The 22,992-nt window shown below is 32.3% G+C and overlaps 1 protein-coding gene across 1 annotated transcript; it reads right to left on the bottom strand.

Moving 5' to 3' along the window:
• Positions 1 to 1,823: 1,823 nt before the first annotated feature.
• Positions 1,824 to 8,420, bottom strand: LOC134723211 (uncharacterized). Its single transcript, XM_063586838.1, has 5 exons — positions 8,301 to 8,420; positions 5,138 to 5,223; positions 3,787 to 3,895; positions 3,037 to 3,161; positions 1,824 to 1,968 (listed from the first exon to the last, which is right to left on the bottom strand). The coding sequence occupies exons 1-5, from the start codon at positions 8,404 to 8,406 to the stop codon at positions 1,942 to 1,944; spliced, it is 453 nt and encodes a 150-aa protein (XP_063442908.1). The 5' UTR covers positions 8,407 to 8,420; the 3' UTR covers positions 1,824 to 1,941.
• Between the last annotated feature and the right edge of the window lie 14,572 nt (positions 8,421 to 22,992).

Here is a 22,992-nt window from a genome sequence, read left to right as displayed (position 1 = left end):
TAAGAAATAAAACTGGATCACAAAAACGACATGTACTAGATTAAGATATATGGTATTAAACATATAGTAAAACATGTATAACAACAATATATTTCTTGCAGTCCTTGTCTAAGCCCCCTCTCCACTTAATGTCCAATTCAATTATTAAGCAGGTGTGATGCGTTTATGATATGACTTACAGGATATATGGGTAAAATCCACTGAGACAACCTAAACCAAAAACTATCCAAAAGATTTTAAGTGTGTTTCAAACTGAGAATTGTTTCACAACCAGTTATATATACGGTTACTAGTATGATATAAGAATGTGAGTCTAAAAGGTTTTATTCTGTTTCATTCGTAAACGCTTAATCATTTATTTCAAGGTAAATGTACATCAATAGCCTATGAACATTTTCTACACGCATCAATTTGACATTCAAATAGGAAAATCGCAGTTGAATATATCAATATTCAAGTACTCGTATACTATGGTAACTTTTTTCTTAAAAGGATTATCTGAAATCGGTTCGATAAAAATTAGAATGTATCAGAAACTGTAAATACTTTATTGACATCGTTGTCTTAGAATTTGATGCGACTGTCATACAAGTGAGAGGTTTATCTAGCTATTCAACCAGGTTCAATCCACCATTTTCTACATCCGAAAATGCCTGTACTAAGTCATGAATATGACAGTTGTTATCCATTCGTTTTAGTTGTTTGATCTTTTGATTTTACCATTTGATTAGGGACTTTCCGTTTTGAATTTTCCTCGGATTTTCTTGTGATTTAACTTATTAAATTTTTCTTTTTTTAATATTTGTCAGTTGACAGTGCATTTAATGTTGTATTTATAACTAAGAAGATGTTTAATGATTGCTTATGAGACAACTCTCCACCAGAGAGCAAATTAGGTATAAGATCTCCATACCGCCTTCAATGAACAATGCGCATACCCATACTCATAGTCAGTTATAAAAGGTACCGACATGACAAATGTAAAACAGTTCAAAACAAGAAAACAACGGACTGATGTACATTATAATGTCATTATAATGATATATGTATACAGCAAAAAACGGCAACTAGAGAAGTACAGAATCCTGATATGGGACAGCCACATATAGAACGCGTTGTCATTAAACTAGTTTGCTAGCGCCAAACCCCTCCCATAAATTAATTCATTTATGCACGAGTGTATTTAGTTTATCTCCGATTAGAACGTAAAGGAACATGAACATTCAATATGATTAAGTAATTGAGATGCATGTTATCATATACACGTACTAGTATTTTTTGATATGATTATGTTTTTGAACGAAAACACGGACACTGTTTTTACAGAAGTACTTATTTTTGGGTAAGTGCGTTCCGTATGCAACTATTTTTGTACTTTGTTCTTTTTGATCATATTTATATATGCAAAAGTGATACGAATTAGATACTGATCACATGATAGAGAGAACGATTCGTGTAATCTTCCAAAGTTTATTTAAAGTAAATAAACGATAACAGAAGAGGAGGTGTACTCACACAATACGGTTATCTTAAGAAATTGTAAATAGATTTATGAATTAGTTTGATAAAAGTCTATCAATTGAATAATATAAAGCTTTCAAACTGTTGATGAAAATATAAAGCTTTGTAATAATGATTATAATTTTTATTGTAATAAAAGCACGAAGTTATTTTAAACAATTTAGCTTCTTTCTCTCGTAGTTTGAAATACACTGGCCTCGATGACATGAGTATCTTTATCAGCAATTATAACTGTTGGTATACTCTGTATATGTTGTTGTACGAGGATACTAGATCATGCTACATGGTGATGGTAATTGATGATGTCTTTGTTCACACATTATCTATTGGAAGCGTCCTTATTACACGTTCTTGCGCAGGTTACATAATTAAAAAAAATAGCAGCTCAGTAACAGTTTATCTTACAAAAAGTCATCATCTTCAACAATCTTGAAAGCATTCAGGTGTCTGCAATATAAAAAAGCAATAACAAATAAATAAATATCAAACAATTTTGGGAAAATACATTCATATATACATTTTCTGTGAACCCAAAAGGAGTTTCAGACAAATCTACATTTTCAAAAGTAAAATAAAAAAATACCGAACTCCAAGAAAAAATAAAAACGGAATGTTTCTATTCAAATGGCATATTTAAAGACCCAAAAACTTAAGACGAATGGAAAACAACTGTGGAATGCCTTGGTATAGGCATTTTCGTATATAGAAAATGGTCGATTAAACATGTCGGACATATTAGGAAAGCTTGAAGTAGTCAGCACTCCAGTGTTGACATGAATATCAATTATATGATAGTTTTTATAAATTTCCGGTTATAAAACTTTTTTCGAAAAACTGAGGATTTTCTTATCTCAGGAAAAGATTACCTTGGATTACATTCACCGTTTTTGGCTTTTTGGAATTTAGAGTCCTCAATGCTCTTCAACTTTGCACTTGTTTGGCTTTATAAATATTTTGATCTGATCTTTCCTGATGAGTCTTATGTAGACGAAACGCGCGTCTAGCGTCTTAAATTATAATCCTGGTATATTGGTACCTGTGATAACTATTGAATGCATAAAATTTTGGCACACCTATCAACATACTGCTATAATCGAATACCCATTGTTTTGAGCTCTCAGTTTAGGGTGCGGGAGGCGTACACCAGCCGTAAAACCAGGTTGAACTCATCAATTTCTATGGCAAATGTCTGCACGAAGTTTTGATAGTTTTTCCCCTATAACAGCTTAAAATACCACTAAACAAGATTTCATAGTTCTCATGAAGATACTATAGAATTAGAAAATATACCAAAAAAATATACTTCCTTGGTCGTTGTGGCAGTGTATGTTTATGCATTTTCATCAATCAAATACATAAAAACATTACAATATATACAAACGTTATTTAACATACCAGACAGAAGCATGATACAAGATAAAAGAAAAAAAAAACACCCCAAAAATAGAAAAGTAACACTATTCATACTAGATGTCATAGGGAAGTTATCCGAGTTTAAATATAAAATAAAGTTACCTTACAACTGCAGTCAAATACATTTCCCGCAATCATTCTTTTCTGGCATTCTTTTAATGTTAACGTCCTGCTCCGGAAATTACACAAATGAGTCCTTAGTTTACCAGTTCCTCTTTCGATACTACCTAAAACAAGATATAGAATTTTTATATCGTATTAAATAATTATAAGTAAATGTTATTCATTTGTTAATTACAAACATACATTTCTGAGTACTTTTAAAAATATTAATACAATACCTGTTATATATATAATTGAATAAATTTGCTCATAAAACATAAAACCAATGAATTTTCTAAAGATGAAAAGTAAATGCAAATAAACTCATCATAAATACCAGGACTAAATTTTATATATACGCCAGACGCGCGTTTCGTCTACATAAGACTCATCAGTGACGCTCGAATCAAAAAAAGTTTTAAAAAGCCAAATAAAGTTCAAAGTTGAAGAGTATTGAGATCCAAAACTCCTAAAAGTGTTGCCAAATACAGCTAAGGTCATCTATGCCTGAGGTAGAAAAGCCTGAGATAGAAAAGCCTTAGTATTTCAAAAAAATCAAAATTTTGTAAATTGTTAATTTATAAATATAACAATATCAATGATAATTTTACATCCAGATGCTGGAATGATGTTTATGTAGTAAAACCAGTTTAGTATGATGATTTGTCGCACAATTTTTGAAAATTTGTCTATATTTCATTCTTCAATTGCCACAAGAAATTATTCATACATTTTGAAAACCCTAAGTACCTCCAATGTAGTAATCCTCTCCGTGACTAAAGGGCGCCCGACATACCCCATCATTTCCTGGAGTCCAGATTTTGACTTCTTTACCTTTCGACAAAGCATACGAGGGTTGCTTGAAAAATAAATTAATCAAAGGTAAGGCAATTTTTTTTATCTGTAACAGTTGACTGGTTTGCCATCATTAGAACTATATTGTACTGCCAGCGGATGTGTTAAAATTGACCCGGATTTATTGCCGCCGAACGTGACCTATTGAAATAGACTTGTCCCCGGGTTCATTCTATCATAAGCAACACAATGGGTGCGACAGGTGGAGCAGGCTCTGTTTACCCTTTTGGAGCACCTGATATCAACCTCAATTTATTGTTGGGTTCGTTTGTTCATTCTTTTGTTTTAGTTTTGTGTACTGTTGTTGATCTGATGGTCTTTCTCTTTTTTAAGCCATGGTGTTGTCAGTTTATTTTCGATTTGTGAGTTTGAATAAAACATATTTTGATTATTGACGCATGTATGCAACCTCTAACCTCTATGATAAACAGCCGATGAATAAAAAAAAAGAATCAATGCAGATGCAAATAACTTGTAAAGAGAAATGCCACATTCAATATGTGTTCCTTTTTTACAGACATCTGACAGTGTTTTGCTGTTAAACTGTGTATGACAGACTTGTTGATCTACAAGTTTAGTAAGGGTTTAGTGTTCATAAACATGTTCAACCCTTATGTGACACAGTGTCTGTCTCAAGTAAGGATCCTGTTGTTCATTTGATGACATTAGTTAATGTCTGTCATATTTGTGTTTCGTAAATGGTTTGTCGTACACTAGAAAGTTAGTTTCTTCGTTTTGAATTGTTTCTCATTTCCTTGTCACGGTATTATATAGTCGATTCCACATTTTAACATTGGTCATCAGCTCCCTTCGTTCGGGGTTGAATGGAAATGATAACAATATGATGATGTTGAAGTATGCAAGTTTTCTATACAGACAATCACACGTTATATCTTTTTTGTTCGTGCGAATACACTATAGTGTTATGTTTTTAATTTTTTTGATAACAAGCTAAATTCTTTATTCTTCTTCTTATTTTTTGTTGTAAATCATGTCAATACTGACTACTGGGCGGATGATACACTCTGGGACTTATAGGCAACTAGCAGCATTGTCGACATGTAATGAAAACAAATTAAAAAAAATAACCTCTGAAAAAACACACACTTTGTGTTTTTTTAGCGTCCTTAGCATTTTTATGGATTGATCTTTATAAGAAATGTTCCAAGACTAGTACTTGAGGCGAGCTTTGGGGTCGCAAATTACTTAGTATATTTAGGAAAAACAATATCGCACTCTTTTATACCTTAAAAATATCCAAAATTGTCACATTGTAGTACACATCAGTGTTTGATTGGGGGCCAGGTACTGATCTGATGCTTCCTCTTATAACTGAAAAACAAAGAAATTATGCAGAGGAACAGTTACTAGTATCAGGTAAAAGCAAATACAAAGATAAGTGAAATAGAGCCCTAAAACCCGATTGCAAACAACTCGTTTTGAGAGTACATATTTTAAAAAAGTTTTTACTAAATTAACTCATTTGATAGAAAGTACTACTAACAGTTCAGCTCAGCTGTACAAAATTGGCATGATATTGATTGTGGTGAGCACAATAGAAAATGGGATTATGGTAGATTTACAGGTGTTACGTTTTTCCTGAGTTTATGTCAATACGTTCCAGATTTATTCTTCGAATAACATAGATTAACAGAATTCATTGGCACTAAGTTAGGGACACACAGTTAGTTACCCATGCACCATGGGATAGAAATTGCATGTGGCTACAAAGCTACTATCAATATTATGCATCATTTGCAAATGACCTATGTCTATGAAACCATATGTTATGAACCAACACGGTTCACCCATTTTTCACATATAATGCATTTAACTGCCTATTTTCTTTTAAATCATACACTCACAATTAGATTGTCCACGACTTGTTTACATGAATTGTTAAACAAAAACTTAAAAATAAAGGCAAAGATAGTATGTTCACTAGTCATAAATCGATTGATCGAATACAAATCCGGGTCACACACCAAAACCGAGGAAAAACGTCAACTTTAAAGGGTAACACCGGATTAACAGACACATTAAACTGCTTCAAAACAAACGCAAACATACATAGAAACGTACTATGTGATAACAGCTATCATATTGTGTCAATGAAAAGAAATTATAAACATATGTCATAAAAGTCAGATACAAAACCAGTTTTAACTGACCATTTTCCCCGGAGAATGTCTGTAACAGGTCAGGAATATGATAGCAGTTTTCCATTCATTCCATTGATTGATACATTTTAAGGTTTGTCAGTGTTTATGGAATACCCTTCTTAAATTTACATTTGGGCTTGGTATTATTGTTAATACTTTTAAACTCCTAGATCGCAACAAAATGAACGATGCACACGTAACGTATTTCTGTAATTATAGCCTCAACGTACATACGAGAAAGTCAAGAATATAAAGCGAAGAGAGCATACAATCGTTGATTATTTTATTGTATCCAAAAAAAGTGAAAATGTGAGATACTGATAACTGTTGACAACCCCATGGCAACTGAATAATTTTAATAGTGTCAAATATGTAAATGTTCGGTATACAGGAAGCTGTTGAATGATGAATCTGAAAACGTATCACACGGTATAGCTAACTCATACAAACCATAAAACCAAAATGCTGAAATCCTTGTAATGTAGCTGCTGAAAAAGTTTTATTTTGCGCCTGTCTCAAGTTAAGAGCCTCTGGCCTTTGTTTGTCTTGTATGATTTTTAATTTTAGTTTCTTGTTTATATTTTGCAGTTTAGTGTGACGTCCATTATCACTGAAATAGTATAAGTATTTGTTTAAAGGCCAGCTGAAGAACGCTTTCGGGTGCGGGATTCTCTCGCTGCATTGAAGACCCATTGGTGACCTTATGATGTTGTCTGTTTTATGGTCGGATTGTTGTTTCTTTGACACGTTCTCAATTTAATAACGTACATTTTCAACTTGAATATATAATGTGTGAAATGATGTAAGTGTTCGATCAACAGAAAGTTGTTGAGTGAATCTAAAAACGCATCACACGGTATAGCTGACTCTTATAGTTCCTGAGAGAGACCGACAAAAATATTCATGGGACGGACCGACGAATGAACGGACGGACCGACGAATGGACAGACGAACGGGCGGACAGAGGTAAAACAATATACCCGCATTTTTTTTAAAGCGGGGTTATAATATGATTAATTATTTTCTCATATTTAACATATTTTGTTTTACAAATCATTTATTTTAACAACTAGCATTTGTGTGTTTGATAAGACAGTCATCACGGTATAATCTATAAACGTACGTTTTGATAGAATATTCTTTGTTATTTATGATGGCAAATGCCAATGGAAATTAACATTTAACTTAACAAATGCTATATATAAAAGAGATGTAGTGTGATTGCAAATGAAACAACTCTACACAAGACACCAAAATGACAGAACAAATAACAACTATAGCCGATCACCGTACGGCATACTTCAAGACAATTTGGCAGATTTTAATTGTTTATGACATTAAACCCAACAATTAAAAAGAAACAATACATGTATTGAAAACATGTGGTTGAGTTTAAAACATAAGTTTACACTTAATTCAAATGCAAATATATATTATATTAACATTTGCCGTCTATGTGGTTGTTTCATTGATGTTTATCCTATACGTACGTCTGAATATCGTCATATTACATAACAAGAACTAACCAAATTGCCCTAGGGTAACATATACAATTTCTAATTACCTATTTGTTCGAAAGAATTGGAAAATGTCATTTGTTGTGGTATCCGTACACAACACATGTTTTAGTAGAAAGAGAAAAAGAGAATACAAAAACACTATGTAGTACACATGAATAATTTGTGGTGTTTACACTTTTACATTTGTATTTTGATATTCAGATGTTCTTTAGATTAATTTCAAAGTCAAAAGGTTAACTCAATATTCATATAATTCTATATATATTGGAATAAAGCAGAAACTATTTTCATTTGAATACTAAGAGCGTTTGTTTTAATGAAAAACGTTCAACACCATGTTCTCAATGGGCTTATAATAATACTTTCCATGATGAAATGGGAAAACACCAGAACGAATAATACTTTGAATTCATTAATTTTTGAGTGCCTAAATTTCAGTGGACTGAGGACAAGTTGTGTGATCCTGGATGTTTGAATTCGTCGATATGACAAAGTTGGGATACGAGCCTATAGAAAACAATTAAAGTTGTTATTTACCCATATCAACGAAATTCTGAAAATTGTAATCCCACAAATAATATTGATTTCACAGAAGAGAAGAACAAAGTGGTGATGAGTTTCAGTGATCAGAATACGCGTTTTCTGGTCAAAGAATCTATTAAATAATGTTATAATGTCTATAATCAAATCTTTACAATTAAAGAAACTATTTCATAATCATACTTACTAAATTCCGAATCACATACATACTGATGAAGCGATGTTTTCGCACATGAACATCCGAGTGACATGGAGACCATTATCAATACAGTAATCACGTACAGCAGTAGCATCTTTTCTTAAGATCTAGTAAAACAAATATTTTTTATTTAGCTTTATGAATTAGTATTTATAACTTATAGAGTTGGTTATTGTCGAAATAGGCACAGTTGCAGTAACAAAGAAATGTTCAAATCCTTCGTATATTTATCGACCAAGGTCTATACCCCCTTAAAAATTGTAAATTCATTTATTTTTGTGGATGCCATATTAAGTGGAGGATCAATATTAATGAGGAAATCACAACTGGGGATTTTTAACAATAAAATTCTCTCATTAATTGTTTATGGACAAAAAGTAAAATCACAAAAATACTGAACTCAGAGGAAAATTAATTTGGAAAGTCCATTGTCACATGGCAAAATCAAAAAAACAAAACGCATCAAAAACGAATGGACAAGAACTGTCATATTCCTGGCTTGGTACAGGCATTTTCAAATGTAGAAAATGGTGGATTAAACCTGGTTCTATAGCGCTAACCCTCTCACTTTAATAACAGTCTCATCAAATTCCGCTACATTTACATGATGCGTTAAATAAACAGTCACAATTAATAAAATAGTCAAAATATGGGTACATCAGTCATCATCGTATAACAATTTTAAAAGGAACAATTTAACAGGACACAAAAACATCTACTATCTACGAACACATGGATTGATTTGAGTGTCTGACGTCAGAAAAATTATATACGTCACATAAATTTGTCGTTCAATGTGCATACAAACAATTTTAAAATTTACATAGGCAATGTACGCATACATGGTTAAAAAATCAAAAGTATGTAAGAATAAATTACAGAAATAGACCGAGATTCAAACTAGTCCAAAAGTTATACATAGAATTTATGAGAATCCAAAAATTGTTAATTCCACTACGCCATTGATTGATTTTGACGTTTGCGGTTCAACGTATATAGTAATTCATAATAGAAATATATCATAATGACATATTATAGACAAATATCATACTGACGGGATCTTTTAAAGTACAGAGTCACGTTATAAGCACAAAAGAAACACAAAGAGTCACACATACAAAACAAATCACCAAAAAATGAAAGCCAATACAAACACATTGACGAGATGTATAAGTACCGAGCCACGTCAAACGGATATCACATAAAACCATTCAACAGTAAAAGTAATCTTAATAATCATAGAACAAAAACAAATAAAAGAACAATAAAACATGTTGTTAAGATGATACACAACATCAGTACGCAGAATCTATACATCAAGACCATCGTGTATTATTTGAGAAGTTGATACGGAATATTTATCAACAAGGTCTTGGTACCTTCCGATGAACTTTTTTTAGAAAAAGGACGAGACGTTCTTTGACATACCCCTGGTTCATCAACTTTCTACTCAGACACTGATGACGTTTTACAAAGTCTGAGTAAGAGCTGCAAGCTCTTGAATATCGAATAAGTTGGGAAATATATATCCCATATGCAGGTGAAGTTGGTATATTGCTACTAAGGTGGAGGAAATTTATAATTTCGAAATTAAAATCGTCTCGTTTGTCATAGATTCTGGTACTGAGATGACTGTGTAAGTCAAATTCAAGATATAAGTCTAAAAATGAGGCGGAGGAAGCCGTGTCTGTTGTTTCTTTAATCTCGAGTTCTGGGGGATATATTAATGGAACCCAATCAGAAAAGTTCGGATTGTTTAAGGAAAGAACATCATCAATATATCTGAAAGTGAAATTAAATAATCTAGCTTTTTTGATCCTCTTGTTTTTGACAAGTCTCTGGAGGAACTCCGATTCATATGAAAATAAGAAGAGGTCGGCAAGAAGAGGCACACAGTTTGTTCCCATAGGAATGCCGACAATTTGTTGGAAAAGTCTACCTCCAAACTCAACAAATATGTTGTCGATAAGAAACTCCAGCATACTGACTACTTGTTCTTCTGTGTAGCATGATTTACCTTTTTGTTTGTCACTATTAACGAAATATGCTTTATGAAATCCCAAAGTAATAAAGTTATAGCGTATGCTACCATTTTTATGTTGAAAGGCATTGTGGATAATTTCTTTTAGGCGATTTTTCAATTTTACATGGGGAATGGTGGTATACAGGGTTGAAAAATCAAAAGTTTTGATGGAACTTATTTCAGAAAGAGACCGAGATTTGAAATTGTCTAGAAGTTCTTTAGAATTTTTAAGAATCCACATATGGTTAATACCACTACGCGAGTAAACAGTTTCACAGTATTTCTGAAGACCCTCTTTCACTGCGGACAGAATTTTAGTCAATCTAATAGACAATTCTTTAGTGGAACATAAAGATGAGCCAGCAATATACCGTTGTTTGTACGGAATTTTATGAAGCTTTGGTATCCAATACAAACAAAGTAAGTCCTCCGATTTGGTGTTCAATGTAATGTTTATTGAAGCCATGAAGGACTTATGATTTGCTAAAATCTCATCCTTGTCAAATGATATGTCTTTGTATGTGGGATTACCTGAGTGCTCCGTTATACCCAATTCTTTTACAAGACATTCGTAGTAATACGATTTACATACAAAGACAATATTATTTGAAGCTTTGTCCGCAGGAACAACAACATACTTATCATGAAGAGTTGATAGACATTTCATGACCTCTTTGTCTCCGAAAACGGACTTTGGTCGATCGTTCACACAGTTTTTCAACTTGTGAATGCGACGTTTAATCAGAGACCTGATAGTTTTAACCCATTCTGACAAAGTGTCCAGTTCAACTTCTTCTCGCTTAGCCAATGCTCTGGCGTAGTCCTCAATAGAATCCATAATTATTTGAAGTTATGGTTCCAATTGATGTGTTGGGGTTCTCTAAACTTAGGACCATGAGAAATCACCTTTCGGAGATTTTCATGTTGAATTATATTTAGATCCCCAGTTATAACATGACCAGAGGGGCTGTAATTATAACTTCCTCGTGTACGTACTCCTTATATTAGTTTTTTTTCAAATATTTTGGTTGGAAGCATTGCGGAGGCGTTGTTTGTTGTCGAAATTGGCATCAGCTGCAGTAACATAGAAACCGATAAGTTACCAACCAGTACTGTCTTAAAATTTGAAGTGTGTCACTGCAATCAATATAAAAGCAAGCAATAAAAACTGATTTTATTCTAATCAATGACTTATATATAAGATATAGTTGAATTTAGTATTTCTGGCTAACTAATGTTTAGTTTGGAACCTTAGTGTTGTATACAGAAAAAAAGTTTTGGACGCACGAAACATTATTTTCTCGATGATGAATACGCCCGGAATGTGCCTTAAACGTCAGAAATGTGAAATCTGATAAATATGTCCAGAACAACATATAACTACTAAAAGCATAAGAAATGAAAGAACGTAATCTTATTTTAATTTGTTAGTATGGTTGTTTTTGTCTTATATTTTTTCAATTTTTGACTGGGATATTTAGTTAGGGATTGAGTTCATGTGACGTAAAAGGAATATTTATTCTTAATCATTTCAGTTTCACTAACGTTTGAGAAATTGCGATAAAATCACATCACTAAAAAAATGGTACAATTCCAAATCACAGCAAATTATAAGTTAATTTGATGGACCATATGCTGATTTTGAAAACAAACCAGTTCAAAAACGCCGTGCTGAAGGCCGTACATTGACCTATAATTGTTTACTTTGATAAATTGTTATTTGGATGGAGAGTTGTCTCATTGGCACTCACACCACATCTTCCTATATCTATATCAGTTAGAAAACAAAATGCATGTTATTATCAGCTATGTTGAGAAAAAACTCAATACAACACTGTTAAAATCAGTCTAGAAAATAGGTGTATTACACAATTTACATTTTTCCCCCAGCTAAATATGTCCGTACAATTTCAATCCTAATAAAGTAGCATGCCAGAAAAAAATACTAACAAGAGAGCATGAGAAAATCTTCGATATCTACAGTTTACAAGCAGCGGTATCGATCTCGGTAATATATCTGTTTTGAAAGTATCAAACATTGCTACTTGGAGAACAAGTTTATGTGTTCATCCTGCAAATACTAAAAATATGAAACGCAATAAACACATATTACGAGAAAATCGCTATAAAATTGCATATATATATTGATGAAATAAGAATATATAAACTAACCCTCTTTAAAGTATCCAGATGTTAAAAATTGTTTACATACCTTTCTTTTTATGTCCAGTATAAATCCGGTTTCCTGTTGACAAGCTTTTGTACTATTACACAATTATATTGTTGTTCATGTATAATTTAACAACTTAAACGAAAACATCACCACACACATGTACTATTACAATAGAGTGGGATGACAGTAATGCTACACACATACATATAACATGATACAATTGAAAAACACTAATAAGAGAAATAATAGTCTTCTCCTATCCTAAACAAATTTATAAGTTGTTCAATCAGCTATTACGCTCTTAATAAACAAAGTACGGCTCTTTTGATCGATTAATTTTTCATTTATAAAAATTCAACCATGACGTGAAATTGTCCAGTTTTCTTCTGATTTTGTTAATGTGTAATAAAAGAATAAGTCATGTCTGCTATCACAAATCAGTTTTACTGTGCGTGTTGCTGTGTATTTGGTTTGTTTTTGAATATAATTTAGCAAGATATATAGGGGAAGGGTCAAATTGCACAAAACCTGTTTAACCCTGTTACATTTTGCGCCTGTCCAAAGTCAGGAGCCTCTGGTTATTGCTAGGCTTGTATGATTTTTAATTTTACTTCACTTACATGTTTTTTAGTTCAGTATCATATGACGTCCGTTATTACCTAGCTAGTACATATTCTATTTTAGGGGCAAGCTGAAGGACATCTTTGTGTGTTCGATTTTCGCGTTGTGTTGAAGACCAATTGGTGACCCTTGGCTGTTTTATGCTCTTTGGACTGGTTGTTTTCTCTTTGATACTTTCCCCATTCCAATTCTCAATTTTATGGTCTGCAAATTTCAAAATAAAATCCAAAGAACCATAAGCGCTGCTACATCTCCACAGTTCGCTTGAGTACAAATAGGATGAGTTGGAACATCCAAGTTTTGCTTTCAATATACTTTGTTAAAGGAATGTCGAAAAACGAAAACAGGATTTTTGTGAGAAATAATTAAAAACTTATTCAAACTTATTTAAAATACAACGACTATACCCTTTTTCAACGATGTATTAATCAGAATGTTTTTCTTAAAAATGTACGATTTTTAGAAACAATAACAGGCGATCTATTGCCTCGGGTGCATTGTATTTGTGCCAATTTTAGAAATGTGTAGTCTTCCATTTGGGTAAAAAACACTTCTCTAACGCCAAATTACAGGGTTCAAAATATAACAGAAACCTTTTAAAATCAGTTAAATTCTGAATACGAAGCTCTTATAAAAAAAGTTGGTAAACCTCCTTCCAAACAGAATAAGTAAGTTAGTTCAAACACCTTGTTCATATAAAACTGAGTGAGATTTAAAAGAGAGGCGAAAGTTATCAAAGGAATATTCAAACTCAAGTCGAAAATAAACTGACAACACCATGACAAAGAATAGAAATAAAAGAAAAACGACTGTTTATAAAACGCAATAAAGAGAACTAAAGAATGAGCAACACGAACTGTACAAACAAAAGAAGATGATCTGAGGTACTCCAGAAGAGTAAGCAGACCAATGATCACATGTGGCAGTCGACATGTTGCTCATAAGTTAATCAACATTTTAGATATTAAGATGAGTACCTATTAAAACTATATTGTAACATTATCATTCAAAAGCTCTTTTCAATAAAAATCTATTATTTGCGCAAATGTAATATAATATTTGAAAATGAAATATAGTTTGTGGCGTTAAAAAAAGATTTTGTTTGCTGAAATGACAGGCCAATTGGCATAACAGCAAAATCACTGCTTATTACACATTTCATCGGGCCAAGTATCATAGGAATGAAAGTTTGATTACTACAGCCTCAAATACATGTACTGTAGTATACGGTTTCGTTTTTTTCTGTTAAAGTTGGTGTGATTCTCTCGGTTTTGGTTTTTGACCTGGATTTGTTTTCGTTTAATCGATTTAAAACTATGGATAACGGTATACTTCTGTTACCTTTATTTGCATAACCATAATAACAGAATAAAAAGAAATAAGTGAAATTTGAAGAATTTTTGATATGAGCGTCACTGATGAGTCCTATGTAGACGAAACGCGCGTCTGGCGTACTAAATTATAGTCCTGGTACCTTTGATAACTACTTGAATCATTTGAAATTTTTTAAAATGAAGCACTGTCTAGCAACAGAGAGAAACGAAACACGTCCCCTTAAGACAAACAAATAAAAGAGCTAGAGCATTTACTGGATCGCTGTTTATTAAGAATTGAATAAAAAAGAAAAAGAAAATGAATTCTAATAAACTTTAAAACGTTGGTGTACTTTTTTATGGGTTATGTCTATCGCCTCCTTTATCAAATTAAGGTCCAAAGTCAGGGCTTATATCCATAGGTGGGGAATTGGACCTTGCTTTTGGACGTAATGTACACTCGAAATTTTAGTTGATCAGTATTTGAATTCAGTGTGACCAGTTTTTGCTGATATCTACCGGTATTATTAACTGGCATGACCAAAAGTAGTATTGGCCTATTTTTGTCATCGCTGTCGTGCGTTTTAAAGAATTAGCATACCCCTTACTGCATATCAAGCTAAAGCATGAGGTGTGATTTAACAGTATTTATTATGAGAGCCGTGGTGTAGTGGTTAGTGCATCGGACTACTAACACAAAGGTTCCTGGTTCGATTCCCGTTCGGGATGAAAATTTCAGGAACTCAATTTTCGGCTCTCCCTTGACATCATTTGCGAGTATGGTCTTGAGGAAACGATGATAGTCCGTCGGAAGGGGACGCTAAATGGCTGACCCGTGTCATATCTCTTGCAAGTTAAAGACACCCTTGTAGATTTCGAAAAAGAGTAGGATAATGCCGCTACAAGGCAGCACTCGCACCTGCAAAGTGGAAAGGGATTAATATAAGTTGTAAAACTTGATTCCCAATCCACTATAAATAAGTATGTTTAAACTAACTAGTATTTTCCCCTTCAACCAAGCCACCATACCATCCCCTTACATAGGTTAGTTATGTATAACCCATTTATATGCCAGTCTATCACAACCGAAAACTTGTGTGTTGAAACATATGACAAGACGATTCAGCTATTTTTTAAATTGATAATCCATATTGTAACAGTTTACATAATGTCATGAACTACACAAGTACTATTAATATTACGATGCTCTCTAACTTTACGAAACATCTTGTTGGCCGACATATGCAGATAAATATTATAACCAGTCAGATATTCACAATATTTGTTTTAACTTATCAATAGATAGGTCCTTGTAACTGTCTTTGTTAGACCTTCAGTCAATATGATATCACCTCTAGATAATTATGATCATTTAAAGTATCACATCGGAAGATTGACTGAGGAAATTATAAATTTGTCTCCATCCGACATTGATAAGACGTTGACAAATTGGTCGTTGGACTCGAATATGCAGCCACGTCCATTACGAATATGGACGTTAAATGTACTGCCTTGTGTAGGGAGTATGCAACATTTATCCGATGGTCTGTAGGTGGCTAGCAGCAAGGCTTAATTTGTGTCCCGTATCAAACAAATATTTTTAGTGGCAGTCCAAATTTCACGCCCTTATCCCAGTTGGTCTACATTGCAGAGCTTAACTATTTTAATATTGTTAATAGTTTCTAACTCTGAATTTACGTAAATAGTATAGTATCTGGACATTAAACATGCAACGATCAATCCATCTATCAACGTCTCACAGTTACAGTTAATTAAGGTTTAAACTCACTGATGAAGTTGACCTTGACAGTTTTTTTCTCTCTTTTTTTTTTTAGTTAAATTATATTTATTTATAGTGGATTGCGAAACAAGTTTTGCAACTTATATTAATCCCTTTCAATTTTGCGTTACCCCCCTGCTTTGTCGATATACTGACTAAAGGTATGATTATGATTCCGATTACTTCATTGAACAGATGAAATCAAAAGAATGTGAACAAAAGGATAAAATATGAATGAGGAAAAATATGTCTCAATAGTAAAAACAAAAAATTGTGTTGCATTGTATATGTACATGTAGCTAAAAATTATGAACATGCGATTTTCAATACATATTAATACTAGCAAAACGGCGGGGCTACAAGGATGATACTCAGATTACAAATAATCCAAATGACAAAAAGTAAGCGAACATTTCTTTTACAAAGACCAAGAAATAAACATGATAGACGACCTAAGGAATTTCTTATACAACATCAGAATTGACTAAAAACTGACTTTATAGCTGGCAAAACCTTTCACTTGTATGACAATCGCAAAAAGTTCTGTGCTTGTCTCACAACGTTTGTTTCTCTATTGTAGAGTGCTAACTTTAGTTCTTCCATTGATGGTTAAAATAGAACAATTGTAGAAGCAATAAATGAAGCTACAAATGTATTGATAATGCAGTTATGTGTTCACGACTATTATCTATTCAAAAATTATTTTGGTAGTTAAAAAAATGCCGTACTTTGATAAATACCCGGTCATGTTCCTTTTAAAATCGTTTAACGTATTACGAATATACTACTTATACGAGTTATCGAACTTGACCTAGTATTAATGTAAAATCCTCATTTTCTTTTTTTCCGTGGGAAAACCTTTTTTTTAAAATAATTTTTAATATGGTCCGAGTACACAATTAATTCGTAGTGCATTTCTTTTAGAACATAAATGAAAATTTAAAAAATCCCACCTGCGCTTTCTTAATGAAATTTTTACAGTGTGTTGTACTATTTTTGGGACAAATTATATCAAAATTATAGAAAACTTCATCGCCTCTAACTCAAAATATGGACAATTTTGTGTTTAGGGTGTCTTGAAATCTTTTGACAGCTTCCGAAGTGCTATTTTTTAACATTTTTCAGCTGGACCAAATCACTCCTTTCCTGTAAAATTCTGAACCCAAATTTTTTTTACAGTGTAATTTCACCCCCTACTTACAATTTGAGGCATTAAACATGGAGAAATAAATTTGGAAGGGGTATAAAAATTAATGGCAAGTAACGCACTGTTAACACTAGGGACTATATTCGTCTCGGACCATATAAATTCTAGGTACGGCATGCCGTACCAACGAAAATCCTTGGTACGGCGAGTGCCGCATACCTGCCTTTCTGGCTGCTACACCTAATAATACATTATTCAAATAAGGCATTTGCACATATTAGTTGAAAGTACTTGATAAAAAAAACTAGAGGCTCACCTTGGTATATGTGAATTAAACAAAGGAAGTAGACAGTTCATGAAGAAATTGTGTTTAGTTGATTGTGATGTGTTTGTACATCTTACTTTACTGAACATTATTGCTGCTTACAATTATCTCTATCTATAATGAACTTGTCCGTGTAGTTTCAGTGGAAAAATTTACAAATTTTATGAAAATTGTTCAAAATTGATTATATAGGACAATAACTTCTAGTGGGTCAATTGACCATTTTGGTTATTTTTACTTATTTGTAAATCTTACTTTGCTGAACATTATTGCTGTTTACAGTTTATCTCCATCTATAATTATATTCAAGATAATAACCAAAAACAGTAAAATCTCCGTAAAAATTACCAATTTAGGGGCAGCAACCCAATAATGGGTTATCCGATTCATCTGAAAATTTCAGGGCAGATAGATCTTGACCTGATAAACAATTTAACCTCATGTCAGATTTGCTCTAAATGCTTTTATTTTTGAGTTATAAGCCAAAAACTGTATTTTACCCCTATGTTCTGTTTTTAGCCATGGCTGCCATCTTGGTAGGTTGGCCGGGTAAAAAAACACATTTTTTAAACTAGATACATCAATGATGATTATGGCCAAGTTTGGTTTAATTTGGCCCAGTAGTTTCAGAGGAGAAGATTTTTGTAAAAGTTAACGCCGGACGACGGACGCCAAGTGATGAGAAAAGCTCACTTGTCCCTTCGGGCCCGGTGAGCTAAAAATGAAAACAGCCAGGTTAATATAATTTCATGCGACCGAAGCACTTTTCCAGGAACGCTCAAAGTCAAACATTTGAAATCCGAGGATGTATAAGTACCGAAACCGTTGAGCTATATGACAAAAATACCTAGAATAAATAGCCAAATTCCTCTAAAGTAAACTTTGATGAGGGAATTATAACTTTAGTTTCTTAAAAATTTCAAAATTTATAAACTGACAATTTTAGAAAGGTTGGTTAATGAACATATTTGCAAGTTTAAGTTTTTTTTTTAATAAATTTATTAAATTCATGTCTAATTTTACTTTGCATTCAAAAAATTTTAACAGCAGAATACATATAAATGAAGGTTATACACAAATTGAGGTTAAAGCTCTCAAATATGCGTTTGATATATGAATTATGGAAAATATGTTTAAACTTGAAATTAGATTAAACTTTACGGTCTTAAAAATCGAAATACACAATTGATATGTGATTTTCTCGTACAATAGGATGGACACCTTTATAAGTAATCTAATCATTCTATGTAAACTATGTAATATTTTCTATGATCGTTAAAAATAAATAAACGTTGATGATAAGACAAATGTATATATGCATGCATATTCGACATAGGAAGAAAAGGATTTCAACTACCATGCATCAAAGGTGTGGTCGGAGAGGGGAGGGGTGGTGGTGGTGGTGCAATCTATACGTCTTCTAGATTCGCCACTTATCTTATAAAGTCTATACCGAATTAAAATATTGTCAGAAATAAGAAAACAGGAACACTCGCGAAATCGGATTATGTGAGCTTGATTATGTTTATTATAAATATAAACATTCTCATTGACATTTTTAAACAAGCGACACTAAGTGAGTCGAATTCAAAGCGTTTTGAATTATTTGTATAAAGCTGCATATGTCAAAAGTTAGAAGGTTTGACTGTAACATATACAAGTATGGAACACAGATCTAACGTTTTTTTTTTACCTATTTGCCATATGCCTATTGCCCTTGCCCTTGACCTTATTTCTATAGTATTTTTCCTTCGACCACAGACCTTCATCATAAATTGAATTGCGACCATTTAAGCATTTGTGACATGTCAGTGCGTACACTTAAATATAAATAATATGACTTATTTGTTTATTGAAAAAAAAACGCCAGTGAAGTTGTTTGCTATGTCCGATCCGGTTCGTGAAATTTGAAATTTTCAGTTGTTACAATTTTTTTTTTAAATTCAAGAACGGTGTAATTCTGTTTGGGACTTTTGATTGTTTCAACTTCCCTTGAACCAACAGGAAAATTTGATTTTTTTCATCACTTGGCACCGGTCGACCGTCGTTCATTATCTTTCAATACAATTTTTTACCTAAATGTTCACATCGAAAATTACTAGGCTGCATTTAACAAACCTTATTTAAAATCATATGTCTTTTTTAATTATAATTAGGGTATCTAGTTTAAAAAAGTTTACTGTGACCCCGCTTGTCAACCAAAATGGCCTTCATGGCTAAGAAATAAACTAAGGGGGCATGCAAGTGCATGCTGTCAATTATCTAAAAACAGCCGTAGACATAGACAATTCAAAAAGGCCAGATGATTATCTTCAAAATCTTGAGCTTTACCATTTGTCCATTTACAATAAAATTCGCACATTAGTTCTTAAAGGAGTTCTTGCATTGCCCTAAAATGACGAATTTGAAGTTCTTTTTATCAAATTCTATATATAAAAGTCATATAGCAAAAATGACTTAGGAAGTCAAGAAGATATACAAATAAATCGACTTGGCCGATATCCTAATAAAACTTATTGACCTAGTAAAATAACGGATACGCCTTTCATTAGGAAAATGTGAAGTACTATAATTACCTAATATGTAAATAAATGTAAACACGTCAAGTTTACTTTATAATAAATATATATTTTTTAAATTCTTTCGAAAGACAATTTTCAGATCTGTGTTAACGTTGCTTTTCATAAATTGTTGGTTTAAAAAAAATATAAAAAACCGGGTGATACTTATAGACGGAACCGGGTGATTGTGTAGTAAACAACAATGACGAAACCGGTGTATTTTTATTTGACATGACCCATTTCTTTAGTTCCATACACATAAATACAAATATTGAGATGCTCATAATGAATTTCGATGCAAGGTTCACTCAATTCGTCATTTTGACATGCATTTTGACTTATTTCTTCGTTAATATAGAACGGTTGTGGAAAATATTTCATATCACAATAAAAAATAGTTGTATATGTATATCTATTTAATAACTCGTCTAAACATCAACCCAACAATGTTAGATCTGTAAATTTGCTTTCGCAAATTTTTGGTTCTTCCCTCGCCGGGATTCGAACCCATGCTACTGTGATATCGTGACACCAAATCGCCTGACTGCAGCCGTCCCGCTAGACCACACGACCACATGGGCTTTCGCTGGCCATGTGTTACCTTTCCACGTCAGTTTGAATATATATATTTAACGATTTGTGACAAGTCCAGATGCTGTTGATATCAATGGGCGTAGAATTGATTGTCTTATGTATGCTGATGACATTATTGTATTATCTAACATTAAAAAAGGTCTTCAAAACCGACTTGATATATTGCATACTTATTGTATTGGCTGGTGTCTTGATGTAAACTTGTCCAAAACAAAAGTTTTAATTTTTAACAAGCCTGGAAAATTTTTGAAGGAATCATTTTATTTAGATTAAGAGGTTTTAGAATGTGTTAATAAATGTAAATATTTAGGGATAGTCTTTGCTTCTAGTTGTCTTTTTCAACAGGGGATAGAAGAGCTATTCAAAACATCCTAAAAGGCAAAATTTAAATTACAAAAATCCATGTCAGCTTGTAATCCAAGTATTGATACTGCAATACATTTGTACGATTACACAATAAAACCAATTTTATTATATTGCAGTGAAATTTGGGGTTCTTTTAAAATTAACTCTGCTGCATGCAAGAAAAAAAGTGATTATCTTTTTGAATTAATCTACATAAATGATTATTCGGATAAATCACATTTCAGATATTTAAAGTATATTCTTGGTGTAAATAAGAAAGCCTTAAATTTAGCAGTGTTATCAGAGGTTGCAAGAAGTCCTCTTTATTTTTCTGTCATTATATCTATGGTAAAATATGTACACAGGCTTAACAAGTTGGACAAAGGGCTACTTTATGATGCTTATGTTTGCAATAAAATTTTAGATGCAGAAAACATCAATTGTTGGTATTCATCTATGAAATATGTACTTGAATCACTTGATATACAAAATTTAGATACAAAGCTTAATAAATTAATTTAATTTGTAAAATGTAAACTTTGAAATAGTTTTAAAACATTTTAGTTGGTCAAAAGATCTCAAACCTTATCACAAGGTAATAGTAAATTAGAAAATTATTTCAACCTCAAAACTGACTTTGTAAAGGAGGCTTATTTATCAATTAAAGATTTTAGTATAAGAAGAGCTATATGTAAAATGAGAATAAGTGCTCATGATCTTAGAATTGAGAAAGATAGATATAGTAAAAAATACATAGAGAGAACTCAACGTCTATGTCATCACTGCTTATCACAAGGATCAAATTCTATTGAAGATGAGACCCATTTTACAGTAAATTGTCCATTATATGATGAACAGAGAACATTATTATTTGATAAAGTTATCACTTATTGTACTAATTTTAAAGAACTACCTAATGATAAGAAATATATCTGGCTATTCACAAATGAGCATTTACCAACTCTTGTATGCCTAGGAAATGACATTATTAAAGGTTTAGAAATAAGATCCAGATGTAAACAAAATATATGAAGTAATATGATATTGTATTGTTATAATATTTAATATAATAGTTATACAAAACACATGTTGTGTTAGGCTCTGATCCTGTTCATAACGTTATAGTATGTATTAGTTTTCTGTTTTGCTTCTTCCAATCAAATTGTGTTGTAAAATGATGCCCTTTATGGGTTCTTGATTAGATTAATAAAAAAATTCTTATCTTATTCTTATTCTTATATTCTTCGATATCATTTTAAAAAAATAGGAAAATAAGGAGAAACCTATCTTTCTTCTGTCTATTGATGTTCCGTCATTGTGCCGTATGTAAGTTACCATCGAGTCCGATCAAATTTTGCCGGTGTGTTTTAGACACACTGAATATTGAGCAACGTCTTGTTAATTATTTACATAAATATATTAGAGGAATGTGGTTACCCTGTTGTAAGACAATCTCAAGATAAGCATAAGGTTGATAAATATGGCAAACAATTATTAGAACGATGTAGAGGTTTAGAACTGTTCTTTGTTAATGGTATAGTGGGCAATGACAGGGATATTGGGCTTACGACTTGTAAGAATTCTGTTATTGATTATGCCATTGTATCATCAAATCTATTTCGATCAATTGTTGATTTCAATATATTGATATTCTTAGTGATATTCATAACCCTAGTTGTTTCAATCAGAGTCTATTGTAAAACCAATATGGGCCAGAAATAGACCACCAGTTTTCACGGGGAACCTAGACATTTATGGAAAGCCAACGGGGTCAAAATTCCTAATTCGTAACTTGTCA

This window comes from Mytilus trossulus, chromosome 6, assembly GCF_036588685.1.
Source record: "Mytilus trossulus isolate FHL-02 chromosome 6, PNRI_Mtr1.1.1.hap1, whole genome shotgun sequence".
Lineage (NCBI taxonomy): Eukaryota > Metazoa > Mollusca > Bivalvia > Mytilida > Mytilidae > Mytilus > Mytilus trossulus.
The sequence above is the reverse complement of the archived record's forward strand: the minus strand, read 5'-3'. Positions and strand labels throughout refer to the sequence as shown.